Here is a 12,526-nt window from a genome sequence, read left to right as displayed (position 1 = left end):
CTACCTCCGATGACCTCCAGGGACCATTCAGCCCTCCCTCCCACCTCTCTGTTGCCCTTCACCAACCCCTCCACCTCCACCATGTGAAAGACCCCGAGAAGTTCCATAGTGTGCTTGTGATCACGCGGCCAGAGGCCTAGCGCATTGCCGGCTGTTTGGACACGGTGCCGCTGAGCTCACTGCCTGTCCGGCAGGCGGCTTGGCCCTAGATGGGCTCTGAGCATGCATGGTGCCGCTGCACAGCTGCAATGGGGAGGGGGACAGGGGGTTGGCAAGGAGAGCAGGAGAAAGGGGGAAGTGAGAGGAGAGCGCCAATCAAGGGAGGGAAGTCAGCCGTCGCCCCCGCTGTGCACTGATGTTCCCGGAACTGGAATACAGCCGACCATCCTAGTGACCTGGGCCCCCAGGTGCTCTTCTCCAGCCGGGAGCTTGGTCCCCAGACTGCAGTGCCTGTTCTCTGGGCCCTGGAAGGACGCATCCAGCGCTCTGCTCTCGCCCCAGGGCCTGTGTGCTGCTCGGTCCTCCTCTTCCTCCAGAGCCTCTCCCGCTCCTGCGCTCAGGACCCCCCTCCCCCTGCCCCAGCCGCAGTTGGACAGGTTTGAAAATGAATGCCTCCCCTCTGCCGCCCCCAGATGTGTCTGCATCCGGCTGACATCTTCTTTATAACACCTGCTGAAAGGTTCGCAGCCTGGCGTTTCTACATGAGCGCATGCTGGACGGATATCCTCCAAGGGCCCAGGGAACGTTGGCACTAACAAGCCGGAAACGCAAGGACTGGCTGCTGTGTGCGCGTGCGTGCAGTGGCCCGGGGAATGACCGTCTCCAAGCTCCGTTTCAACCGGATTGCAACCACCTGGGTTCTTATAAAATGATTTTGAGACCGATCGTCTCCAGTGGGAGTGCTGACTGCGTGTTTGAGCTCCCACATGTAAATCTGATTTATAGAACTTACATTTCGGGTTCTTGCTAAGTGCTACCTGTGCATGTAATCTCCACAACAACTATGCACGAGGTATGGTCCTTATCATCGTCCCTGATGTACAGATGAGGAAACAAAGGTATAGAGAACTTAAATAATGTCACCAGGTCACATAGCTAACAAGTAGTAGAGCTGGGGCTCAAACCCAGGCCCCCGGTCCCTGGGCTTGGCTCTGAGATACACAGGTCTCTGCCAGACAGGGCCCTGGCTCCTGTCACCGCCAGGGCTGGCCTGGTACTGGTCCCCCAGGGCTTGGTGCAGCCTCATTCCCACCAGATCCTCCCTGCCTGGGAGGAGGAGAGCATAATCACCAGTCTCCCCTCCCACAGAGCTGGGATTCCCAGAGGCCTCTTGCTTGCCGTGGGAAAGCTGGGGCCACGGGAGCCCTCAGCCCCGGGTCACGGGACTTGAGGTTCCAGGCCCGTGTGGCAGGGAGGGAGTCACAGTTCTCACAGCGCCAGGTCCCTCTTCTTTGTTTAGGTCCATCTCTGAGACTCCAGTCACACTCAGGGACATGGCTGAGTTGGCCAACCAGACACACTGGGGCTGGGAGGCGGAGGTGGCCCTGTCCAATGGCCCCAGAGGACGCCGCCCTCATGCTGTTTTCTGGAGCCCCTTGCTTCCCTACTGTGGAAGCTTTTGCACTCAGCTCACACATCTCAGGCACACCTTTGAGGAAGGAAGATGGCAACAGCTTTGGCCGGCGTGCTGAGGCCTCAGAGGGGAGACGAGTGTGGCAATGGCTCTAGACATGCAGACCAGACACCTGAATTAGTTCCGGTTCTGCCACTTGCTCTCAGGGGACGCCGGGTGAGCCACACACTCTCCCTGCATCTCAGTTCCATCCTCTTTAAAATGGAGATAATTAAATCTTCCCAACCCCATCAGCACCAGATGTGAAGATTAAATGTGGAGACTAGTCCTGTAGTTTTGGTGCCTAAGTAACTACCAGTCCCCAAATCACAGAATAATGTTCCCTCCTTTTCTTTAATCTAGGCTTTTTTTTTTTTTTTTTTTAAATTACGGACTATTCCTTCTGAAAGATACATGGGGTTGCCTGGGTGGCTCAGCCGGTTAAGCATCCAACTCCTGATTTTGGTCATAATGTCACAGTTGTGGGATTGAGGCCCTCGAAAGCTCTGCTCTGAGAGATTCTCTCTCCCTCTGCCCCTCCCCCATGTACACATATGCACACTGCACTCTCCCTCTCTCTGTCAAAAAAAAAAAAAAAAAGAATGAAAGATACATGACCACAATCTTATAAGGCCTCTAAGTTTAGTGCATCACTGATGAAGGACACATTTGCTCATTTCAAATCCATCCTTCATTCATGTGATTCTAATTGTGGACTCACCTTGTGGTTTACGTGGAAGAACAAAAGTGAAATACGGCTTCCTATACCTGCCTTCCTGGTCAGAAAGGGAGGGTCCATAGTGGCCGTTTCCCTTTTCCAAGACACCTGTGTGGACAGCTGTTTTACAAAGAAAACAGAAGCTCTCCCTAAGAGGAAATTGAGCTTGTAACTTACAATTTTAGCAACTAAATGCCTGCGAGACCCATGTAGCTACCTTAACCCAGCTTTCCCAGATGCATGAGAATCCATCCCAGCAGGTCTACATTCAAGGCTGGGAATAAAGGGGAGACAATGTGTCTATCAGGAGAATCCAAGTTAGCTTAATGACTTTAAAACAAAGGAGTTAAACCTTGCTCTAACCCACGTATCATAGTTACACCCGCTGGCACAGCCACCCTGAAGCCTTCAGTCATGGAATCGTTAACAGCAGCCAGAAGGAGCCACCCCATGACATATTGTCTCTGGTGTAACTTCCTATCAGCTGGTCTTGTCTACTGCACAGCGCCAACACTGGATCCAACCCACCACTTGTGCCCCGATCATTGTAGTTATTACTGCTGCATTGAATGGAGAGATGAATGGTTAGGTTCCTTGTCTTCAAGCAGAAGGATCCGGATGATTTAGGAACAATGGCTAAAGCTTTCTATATGCCAGGCACCATCTCAGTGCTGGGTATGAACTCAGCTCAGGGAAGAACTCATTTAACCTACAACCACCCTATGAAACAGGTACTATTATTATCATCATCCCACTTTTACAGATGAGGTACCAAGACTTAAGTAACTCGCCCTGAGTCACACTCAAAACGGCAGAACCAGGATTTGAACCAGGGTCGTTTGCCCCAAGGGTCCATGTGTTTAAGCATCGTGCCAGGCTCCTTCTGCCTGTTCTGTTCTTGAAAATATCCAGGGAGGAGAAGGATTATGACCAGGATGGAATTCATCATCCTGAAAGTCCAAACCTGCCCTTAGATCTGGATGAGGTTTCTCTTGCTTTAATGTCAACCTCATTTATCTTTTTATTCTGTGAATGTTTTCTGAGATTTCCTTACTCCTCTATAGATGCAAAAACGTTGTATATTCCTACAAATGAGCATTAAGCCAAAATTTTCACTTTTCTCGTTTATGTTAAAACCCCAGTCCCTTTGATTTTTCTTGCAGAACTCAATTTTTATTCCTTCACTCTTTTTATTTTTATCTCCCAGCCTGCTCTAGCATGTAGAGGGGAATAGGTTCCTGTACATGGCATTCCTTTTTATTAATTCCAACATTCTGTGGGCTTTTCCATCAGAAAGCTCCAGCGCTAGCTTGTGTTCCATCAGAGCTCTGATGGCACCCTTGCCCCCCCGATGACACCCTTGCCCCCCCTCTGCAATGCAGTGTCGAATTGGCTTCTCCCCTCCCTTTGCGCAAGTTCATCTATTATATCTCGAATTTAGTTTCTACTTGAATCGGAGCCTGTCATTGAATTTCATCCTCTTTGTGAATTTCTGATTTGTCAAGTTCACTTTTTATTTAAAAAAATGTTTATTTTGAGAGAGAGCAAGAGAGAGTGAGTGGGGGGGGAGGGGCAGAAAGAGGGAGAGAGAGAATCCCAAGTAGACTCTGTGCTATCAGCAGGGAGCCCGAGGTGGGGCTGGATCCCACAAACCGTGAGATCACAACCTGAGCCGAAATCAAGAGTCAGACACTTAATCGACTGAGCCACCCAGGTGTGCCTCAAATTCACTTTTAAATTTGATTCTTCCCTTCCAGACTACTTCCTTCTGGCTGCTGACAGTAGTCATGCAAAGTGTGTTTGGAGAATTCCCCTTGTCGTCTGTGTATTATGAAACATAACCCGCAGATCCCCTGTTCTGTGGCGGAGTTCTGTCCCCAGAGAAGGGAGACATGATGTTCAGATAACAGGGAACAGATCTGTGCGACAGAACTGGGAATCTGTGGGTTTTGTATCATAAGACGCAGTGCTCCACCTTCTCAGCCACTCCTCCAGGCACCAGGAGTATATCCCCCAAACCCAACTGCCTCCCATCCCCACAATGACCATGCACTCTAAAGCCTGTGGCCCTGTTCCTCACAAAGGTCTGTCGTAGAAGGGAACACGTGATCTATAGGTTTCCCTCGCTAACCGGACATTCGCGTTGCATCCTTTTGCTTTTACGAAAGCCCTACGTTAGTACCTGCTTTTGCTAATGAAAAGAAATCCGAAGAGGATTTGGGATTTTATGAAATGTTATTGCTTCTTCGCTTTACAACACTTTGGTTCATAGGAACTTTCTAGTTTTGGATATCAAGGGAAACCTGTAATTCAGAAACTAGAGGGAAGAATCCACCCAGGCAGAGCGTATCTCTGTCGGAAGGGGCTGCAGCTTCCTGTCTCCTAGCAGTGACTGCTTTCCAGGTAGCAAGGCCTGAGGGCACCCAGTCTGAATCCAACAGTTAGCACTGTTAGTGGCCATGTAAGTGAGGACCCCGGCCCAGAGCTGAGTGACTGAGGATGGCATTTTGCCTGGAATGTACTGGAGATGAGGAAGGGCAGAGGAGAATCTTTACCAGGAGGCCTCCCAGCAGCCAAGCAAAGGCTAGAGCTCCCAGAGAGAGGCGAGGCTTGTCAAAGAGAGGAGAGCTCAAGGTGCCTGCGACCTGAGCACAAGAAGAAACCTGTACAAAGAAAGTGCAGTTAGCAGACTGAATAGGAGATGGTGGCGAGTTGCTTGTAGGGAGGGCGTACATTTCAGGCCACACACATCAGCTAGGTCAGACATGGGACTTGATTGTCTGGAACCAAACCTGCCTTGTACCCAGTGGGAACTGGGTCTGATCATAGATGCCCCTGCCCCGCAGCCCTCACCCCACCATCCCTCAAGGTCCGGTGTCTTATTCATGTGGTCTGCGTCAGCTGCGGTTGCATGCGGTCACTAGCCCTTGTTCTCAGCAGATCATGCTGGTCCTGTGTCCCAGCTGTGACGTCGTCCATGTCCCTCAGAGCCACAGAGAACTCGGTGGGGCCTCCGGACCTTTTCTGCCCCCGTGCTCCTGCACTGAGGGGTTGTCCGGGAGCTTCTGGGGCCTTCCCATTGTCCTGAGTTTCCTTCTGAAACCAGGCCTGGGGCCCCTGTGCTCTGAGGTTCCCCGGAACTGTTGAGCTACTGTGTGTGGACACACATGTACACACCGGCGTACATCCATGTACACGCACGCACACGCGCAGACACACGCACACACACAGGCACAGAGCTCATTCTCAGGGACTTTCCAGAGTCTCAACTCTTTGTTTCTAGTTGGGAGAGGGGCGGGGATGCTGAGGGGTTAGGGTGCACTTTCTTTTACTAAACATCCGTCCCAAATGTTTTGTTTTCTGGTATAAATTTTATGCTCCCAGTCCTTAAAAGTTTAGGCTTAATTTTTTTTTAATTACAAAAAAATTGCGTTCTTGAGGCTCACAAGGCTTGTCTCTGCTTTTCTTATGAATCATCCCTCCCCTGGGGGCAATGAATGCTGCTGCCTGGATGGGGGCAGGCAGAGCCTACAAGGAAATGGTGAGGGAGGAAGGGAAATCCTATTTACTATCTCAAGGCTGTAAATCAGAAGTGTAGTTTGAAAGTTTCAGAAATTCCAGGTTGTAGAAAACTAAGCATCCAGGCTACATTTCCTTGATACGTAGAGCTCACGGATAGCAAACTACTGGGCACCAAGGGCCAGGCAGGGCTCCTCTGACCTGGGATTGCACTTGCTCACTCAAGGCTGGTCACTTGTCACATGCAGATTAGCAAACGAAGCCCAGCTTTGAGCTAAGAAGCAGCTGCTTCCCTGTGAACTTTTCTTTTTTTTTTTATTTAAAATTTTTATTGTTTCCTTTGAGTAAGCTGCATTGCCGCCAGAGTGCTCATCTGACTCATTTTATAGAATAATCCTGTAATTGAGGGCATGCACCAAATANCTGAGGAAGTCATGTCTGTGCAGGGGTTACTCAGCTCTCTTGAATCCTGCTTCAGATGGTTACGAGTTCCTGGAAATCCTGAAACAGGTCGCCAGGGACAACACGGACAACCCTGACCTCAGCATCGTGTGGATCGACCCAGACGACTTTCCCCTGGTGAGTGGCTCAGAGCCGGGCACCTCCGGCGGTCCCCTTCACAGCCTTGCGCTCGTGTTCAGTGTGAGCCCCAGGAGCGGGGAGGAGGGTGCGAAACAGGAGGAGCACTTGCACAGGCACGGTGACCACCCCCATCCAGTGTGGGGGACCTTAGCTACTGGGGCAACACTGAACTTCACACGAGGCGGTTAGACCCAGCATTCACCTCCCTGGAGACCGGGGTGCCTCTGAGCCACGCACGCGCATGACCGGGTGAAGTTCTTCCGCTAGTGCATCCATTGCTGTCCCTCCCCCTCCCACCACCTCCCTTGCTATAGCCTCTTATGTGCTATGGGGGAGGGGGATGGCATTCCAAGGCAACCTGGATGACTAAGTGATTAAAATCAGACTCGAACATTTTGCAGAGTTAAGAACCTCATGGAGAGAAGGAGCAACCTCTGGGAGGGCAGAGGCCCTCTGTCATGTCCATTGTGTTCTCCCAGGTCCTCGCCTCCTATCTAGCACATGTTGACTGTGTAAGAAAATTAAAGTCCAAACTCTTGCGAGTGTCCATGATCAACAGCCAGAAAGCCTTGATTATGCCTATTTTTATTTTTTTAATTTGTTTTAGAGAGAGAGAGGCAGAGGGAAAGAGAGAGAATCCCAAGCAGGCTCCATGCTCAGCACGGAGCCTGATGGGTGCTCAATCTCATGACCCTGGGATCTTGAGCTGAGCCGATTTTTAAAAATTTTATTTGAGAAAGAGAGGATTATGCTTATTTTTAAAGAGGATAATAAACAGAATGCGTACAACACGCGAGCCAGTGGTAGTGATAATGGATGTAGCTGATATACTCTACTGTATGCTTGGAACTATAGTAAATTCTTCACAGGCACCATCTCATCTAATCCTCCTGACACCCTTATGAGGTAGGGACTATCCTAATCCCTATCTGACAGATGAAAAGAATAGCTGCCTGCGAGGTTAACGCTACTAAGTGGTAGACGTGATATCCTGACCCAGGACTATGTGATGCCAGAGTTTTGCCTGCTAGTCAATGGACTTTAAGTTGAGCTAGCTGCTGGTAATCAGTAAACGTTTAGTTGTCATTAGATTATAAACAATAACCCATCTTCGTCCAGGAATTCTCATTTGTTGCATAGGACACAATGGATCATACCATGATTAAATTCAAAGTGGTGGGGGCTTAATGAGTTCAAGAGTCCTAATACCCAATTCTACAAACAGAATAAGTGAATCGAAGGCAGAGACTCTCCCGGCACCTGAGGCCAATGTCGTCATTCTGGGTGATCGGAACAGAGTCATGGCCTCATAAGATCCTATTTATTATAACATTTTTTAGTTAGCCTCTGCCCGACTGGGGTCCTGGTTTGCCTGGACTGTTTTGTTACGCCAGCTTGCAGGTGGTCTGCCGCTCTCTCCACCTGCCCTAAGTGTTTGTTTGCCTTGGTTTTCACAAAGGAGAGATCTTTAGGCTGTGCTGATCTCCAGGTTCCTGACTATCCCTGGTCCCCATCAGGCTTATATTTGCCTTGGAGACTTTCTGCCATTGAACACTTGCACCATCTTAGCCCCACGGCCCTGGACTCCTTTAGTCCCGCCCCAGTCAGAGATCGGTCCATGTGGATCCCAAGCTGGGCAAAGCACCCCCCCCCTTTACTTGGATGGCCCTTCACTACCCTCTGTCTTATGGATCAATGGATCAGAGTAATGCAAGGTAAGGGATTTGTAAATGGGACACTGAAAGAGAAGTGGAGGAAAATGGCACTCTGGCCACACATAAACTATAAAAGAGCCACAAGTAATTTGGGAATCAGCGTCAGACCATCTCTGTAATATTCTTCCTTACAGCTGTAGAAGATTTTATATTACACATTTCCATAGTTTGTGTTATGACTTTTTCCTTGTACTTATTTAAAGTGCTTGGGGGCTGAGGCTGAGTCTTCAAGTTCCAAAGTGCCCACAGATGTTTTGGAGACCTTTCATCAATGGTGACCTATGATGATGGGGTGGCTTTAACAGGGAATGTCCTCTGTCTGCTGTCTAATCTCATTGGGTTTTTTTGTTTGTTTGTTTGTTTGTTTTGTTTTTCTTTTGTCTTCAGCTTGTTGCCTATTGGGAAAAGACTTTCAAGATTGATCTATTCAAGCCACAGATCGGGGTGGTGAACGTCACAGATGTGAGTATACCCCATGAAAGCTTGCTCAGACACCCTCAGCCTGTCCTGTCCAGACTGGGCCACCAGGTATAGGAGTGTAGCCTGTCCTGAAGTGGAAAATTTGTCAGGGTGGCCCACGCCTAGCGCCCGAGCCCGTCTTAAGCCATGGTTTTATGATTCTCTTCCATGGGCACGTCCTCGGAGATGTATGGCCATGTTTTCTTGCTTACGGGGCCAGCTGTCCTGTTTTACTATTTGGAACTTTGTCCACCCAAGTAAACTGTCCTGTATGTTCTCCCAAAGCCTGACAACAAACTCTTTTAATGCAAAGGAGCCCACACATGACGCTTCCATCGCACAGCAGGTGATGGGCAAGGGGCTGCAGGAGAGCAGGAGGAAGACCATGTAGGACGGGGGCCTCTCCTTACCACGCAGGCGCCATTGACCTGAGGGCGGGGAGGGAAGCTGGAGTGGCCAACCGGCAGAGCACGAGGAACTCTAGATCTCCGTCCAGACGTCAGATACAACCCCACCATACAAAAACAGAACGGGGCACAGATACAACAGATAACGGGCAAATGATAGACAGAAAGAAATGGTCACAGAGAAGTTTTTGGAGCCCTAATTAATGGTGCTGGAAATGCCTGTGATTGGGGGCCAGTGAGCAATGTCCTTTTATCCTGTTATCTGATCACCTGGGGAATTCTACATTTATTTTTTAAACTGCTTTTTAAGTTGATAATCATAAATACCTTTTAAAACTTGCTCAAGGTAAAACATTTTTAAGTAAAACAGTAGACGATAAGGTGAAAAGCAAAAGCCTTTCCCACTGCCCTGACCCCATTCCTTTTCCCATTCCCTGAGGGACCCATTAGTAAGTGGTTTCATGGCTGTCCTACCAGAAATGTCATATATGTGTTTGTTCTTATTAAATAGGTGTCTTGTGGATATGCTCATGTAGTCAGAGGAGGGAGAAACAGTGCAAATATCATTACAATCCATAATAATACTTGATTTCAGTACCCTGGGAACCGCCCCAGACCTGGGCTGCCTCCCAGCCCCCAGCACTTTCCAGAATGCTTGGGATAAGGAGGCAGGCAGGGTAGGGTGGGGAGGGAGGAACTGCTCCAGGGTGGGGAAGCGAGGCAGAAACTTGGGGTGTGGTGGGGGGAGGAGGTTGAGGGGGCTGCCGGTCTCAGCATGCTGGGCCCCACCCATTCCCCTGCCAACCCTCCACAACCTGGCCTCTGTCTCAGAAACCTTTCTGCACAAACTACACACACACACACACACACACACCTCCTTTTATCTTGCACAAGTGCGACACTACCCAGAGCGCTCTGCATCGAGGCTTTTGCATGGAGTGGTGTGCACATGCCTGGTCACAGAGCCAGGCTGCTTGGGCCCCTCTGGTCTGGCTCGTCCTTCCTGCACTCACTCACTGGGCCCCTCGCTGCAGGCGGACAGCGTCTGGATGGAGATCCCTGACGATGACGACCTGCCCACAGCCGAGGAGCTGGAAGACTGGATCGAGGATGTGCTTTCTGGGAAGATAAACACTGAAGACGATGACATTGAGGATGATGATGACCAGGACGATGACGACGATGACAATTCCGATGAGGACGATGACGACAGTGATGATGATGATGAGTAGCCCCCGCCCCGCTCTGGATGACGGATGAGAGCAAAATCACAGCTGCACACGACCATGCGGACAGCACACAGCCCTGGCGCCCCCCCTCCCCCCTCCTCCAGAGCTGTACCACTCAGCACAGGCCTCTAAACCCAGGAAACCCACTCAGCAGGGACAAGTGGGGGCATTATTGCCGTATGGACTGTCTCGATGGTCTTGGACAAGCTCTCCTTCCCCACCAGACCGTCAATGGTCCTGGCAGTGCCGGAATCCGGTGGGCGGGGGGAGAACAGTCCCCTGACACCGCGACTCATGTTTACCTGTTGTCTTTGACGGGACAGTAACACAGTGGACAGTGGGCAGACTCAAAGCATGGAGTGACCTGACAGTCAGAGCCCAGGGAGCCCTGCAAGGAAGCCAGTTGGCCCCCGTGCCTGGAACATCAGCAAGGATCCCTCCTCAAGGCAAGAGGTTCTCTCTTGGGAAGGCTCAGCCTTCGAAACGAGCTTATAAGTCAGGTTCTCTTGGCTCTGTTAAACTTACTATTTCAAGTGTAGGTGACAGCATGATGAGCTTAGATCCAGGGGCCTGGATAGCTACCGAGGGGCCTTGAAACACCTACGTACAGATGGCACCATCATTTCTAGTACGCTAGGATGTGGGATGGGAGGATGATTTGCTTTCTGAACTTCCCTTTAGGGACAGATCTTCCAGTATGCATGAGGGGGTGGAGGAACTGGAAGCATTACAAGTTTTTAATGTTTTCTTCCGGGTTCATGCCCCTGATTGAGTCAGCTGGCTTCCTAGCCTGAGCAGGCATCTGGATACCCTTCTCTGCTCGTGAGCCCTCCTGTGGGGAGAGAAAGTTGGCTTATCCAGAGGTCAACCAAGGCTCCATTTGTCAACCCTCCTACACTGGCACAGGACAATAGCTAGAGTTCATAAGGGTGCCCTCAGGCACTGAGAGAATCCCAAAGTGCCTTCAAAACTATGTAGAAGTTACATTGTGCTTGGTCGTTTCAGCATTAAGTGTGCATTATAACGTTCTAATTTATTTTCTCGATCTTTTAACACATGTGTAAGACACTGTGCAAATGCTTTGGAAATAGGGTAAATCCTTTAATGGAATAGTAGTCAACTAACTCTGTCATTAAACTTATACTTTGAAAATATTGAGACTATCTTCAAAATCCTCTCTCGGTTTTCCTGATCCTGCTCATTCTTTCTTGGTTCCTGTCCTACCTCTCTGTTCCTTCTGTTTTCCTTTCCGGCCCCTCTTCCTCTGCCTGCCCTTTAAATGATGGTGTTTCACAGAATCTCCTGACTCTAACTTTCTTCCAAGCTAGTATCATCCATGCCCATCAGCTACCACCTGTGTGCTCATGACCTCCACGTCTGGGTCTCTAACCTAGACCACTCTCTTAGCTTTAGACCCACTCATTCATTTTGGTTTGGATGTTGCACAAGCAATTCAAATGATGTAGCAAAACCCCAGCTCATTACCTTCTCCCCTAAACTCCTCCTCCTCCTCTTCATGGAGTCCTGAATTGGAAGAGTGGTATCATCACGTGTCCAGTTGTCTAGGGGATCTGAAGGGCCGCCTTCCCCTCCGCAACCATGGAATTTTCTTCATACCCCAAACCACGGAAATGGTCCTTGACCGTAATACATGGGGGCATCTGGGGGGCTCAGTCGAGCATCTGACTCCCGGTTTTGGCTCTGGTTCATGGTTCGAGCCCCACACTGGGCTCTGTGCTGACAGTGCAGTGCCTGCTTGGGATGCTGTCTCTTTCCCTCTCTCTCTGCCCTCCCTGTGCTCCCTCTCTCTCTGTCTCTCTCAACAAATAAACTTTTAAAAAATGTTTAAATTGTAACACATATTTACATGCCTGTCCTTTCGCTAAATTGTAGGCTTCTGGGAGGCAAGGACTTTATTTGCCTTTGTATCTTCAGTCCAGCGCAAAACACATACTCATTTCTTAAAGTGGTGGGCCAATGATTGATTAATCAGAATACCTATAATTCCGCAGCACTGTTGGCTAACAATGCTGACAAAGCCTCCTTCTTTTTATTCCCCCCCCCCGCCCCCGCTTCACAAAGCAAGGCAGACGCTTCCCAAGCTGGACGNGCCAATGATTGATTAATCAGAATACCTATAATTCCGCAGCACTGTTGGCTAACAATGCTGACAAAGCCTCCTTCTTTTTATTCCACCCTCCCCGCCCCCCCTTCACAAAGCAAGGCAGACACTTCCCAAGCTGGACTGTGCTGGGATCCGGCCAGACCCAGCCGCACCTCTAATA

At 49.8% G+C, this 12,526-nt stretch overlaps 1 protein-coding gene across 1 annotated transcript in view; it reads left to right on the top strand.

Moving 5' to 3' along the window:
- The window catches only part of CASQ2 (calsequestrin 2), a 65,162-nt gene extending 53,160 nt beyond the window's left edge, over positions 1-12,002 (top strand). The window contains exons 9-11 of the mRNA XM_077767959.1: positions 6,328-6,428; positions 8,534-8,608; positions 10,047-12,002. Of these exons, the coding sequence (XP_077624085.1) occupies positions 6,328-6,428; positions 8,534-8,608; positions 10,047-10,244 (374 nt within the window). The 3' untranslated portion in view covers positions 10,245-12,002. The remainder of the gene's footprint in view (positions 1-6,327; positions 6,429-8,533; positions 8,609-10,046) is intronic.
- The last annotated feature ends 524 nt before the right edge of the window (positions 12,003-12,526 follow it).

Source organism: Crocuta crocuta, unplaced genomic scaffold, assembly GCF_008692635.1.
Source record: "Crocuta crocuta isolate KB4526 unplaced genomic scaffold, BGI_CrCroc_1.0 scaffold180, whole genome shotgun sequence".
Lineage (NCBI taxonomy): Eukaryota > Metazoa > Chordata > Mammalia > Carnivora > Hyaenidae > Crocuta > Crocuta crocuta.
The sequence above is the reverse complement of the archived record's forward strand: the minus strand, read 5'-3'. Positions and strand labels throughout refer to the sequence as shown.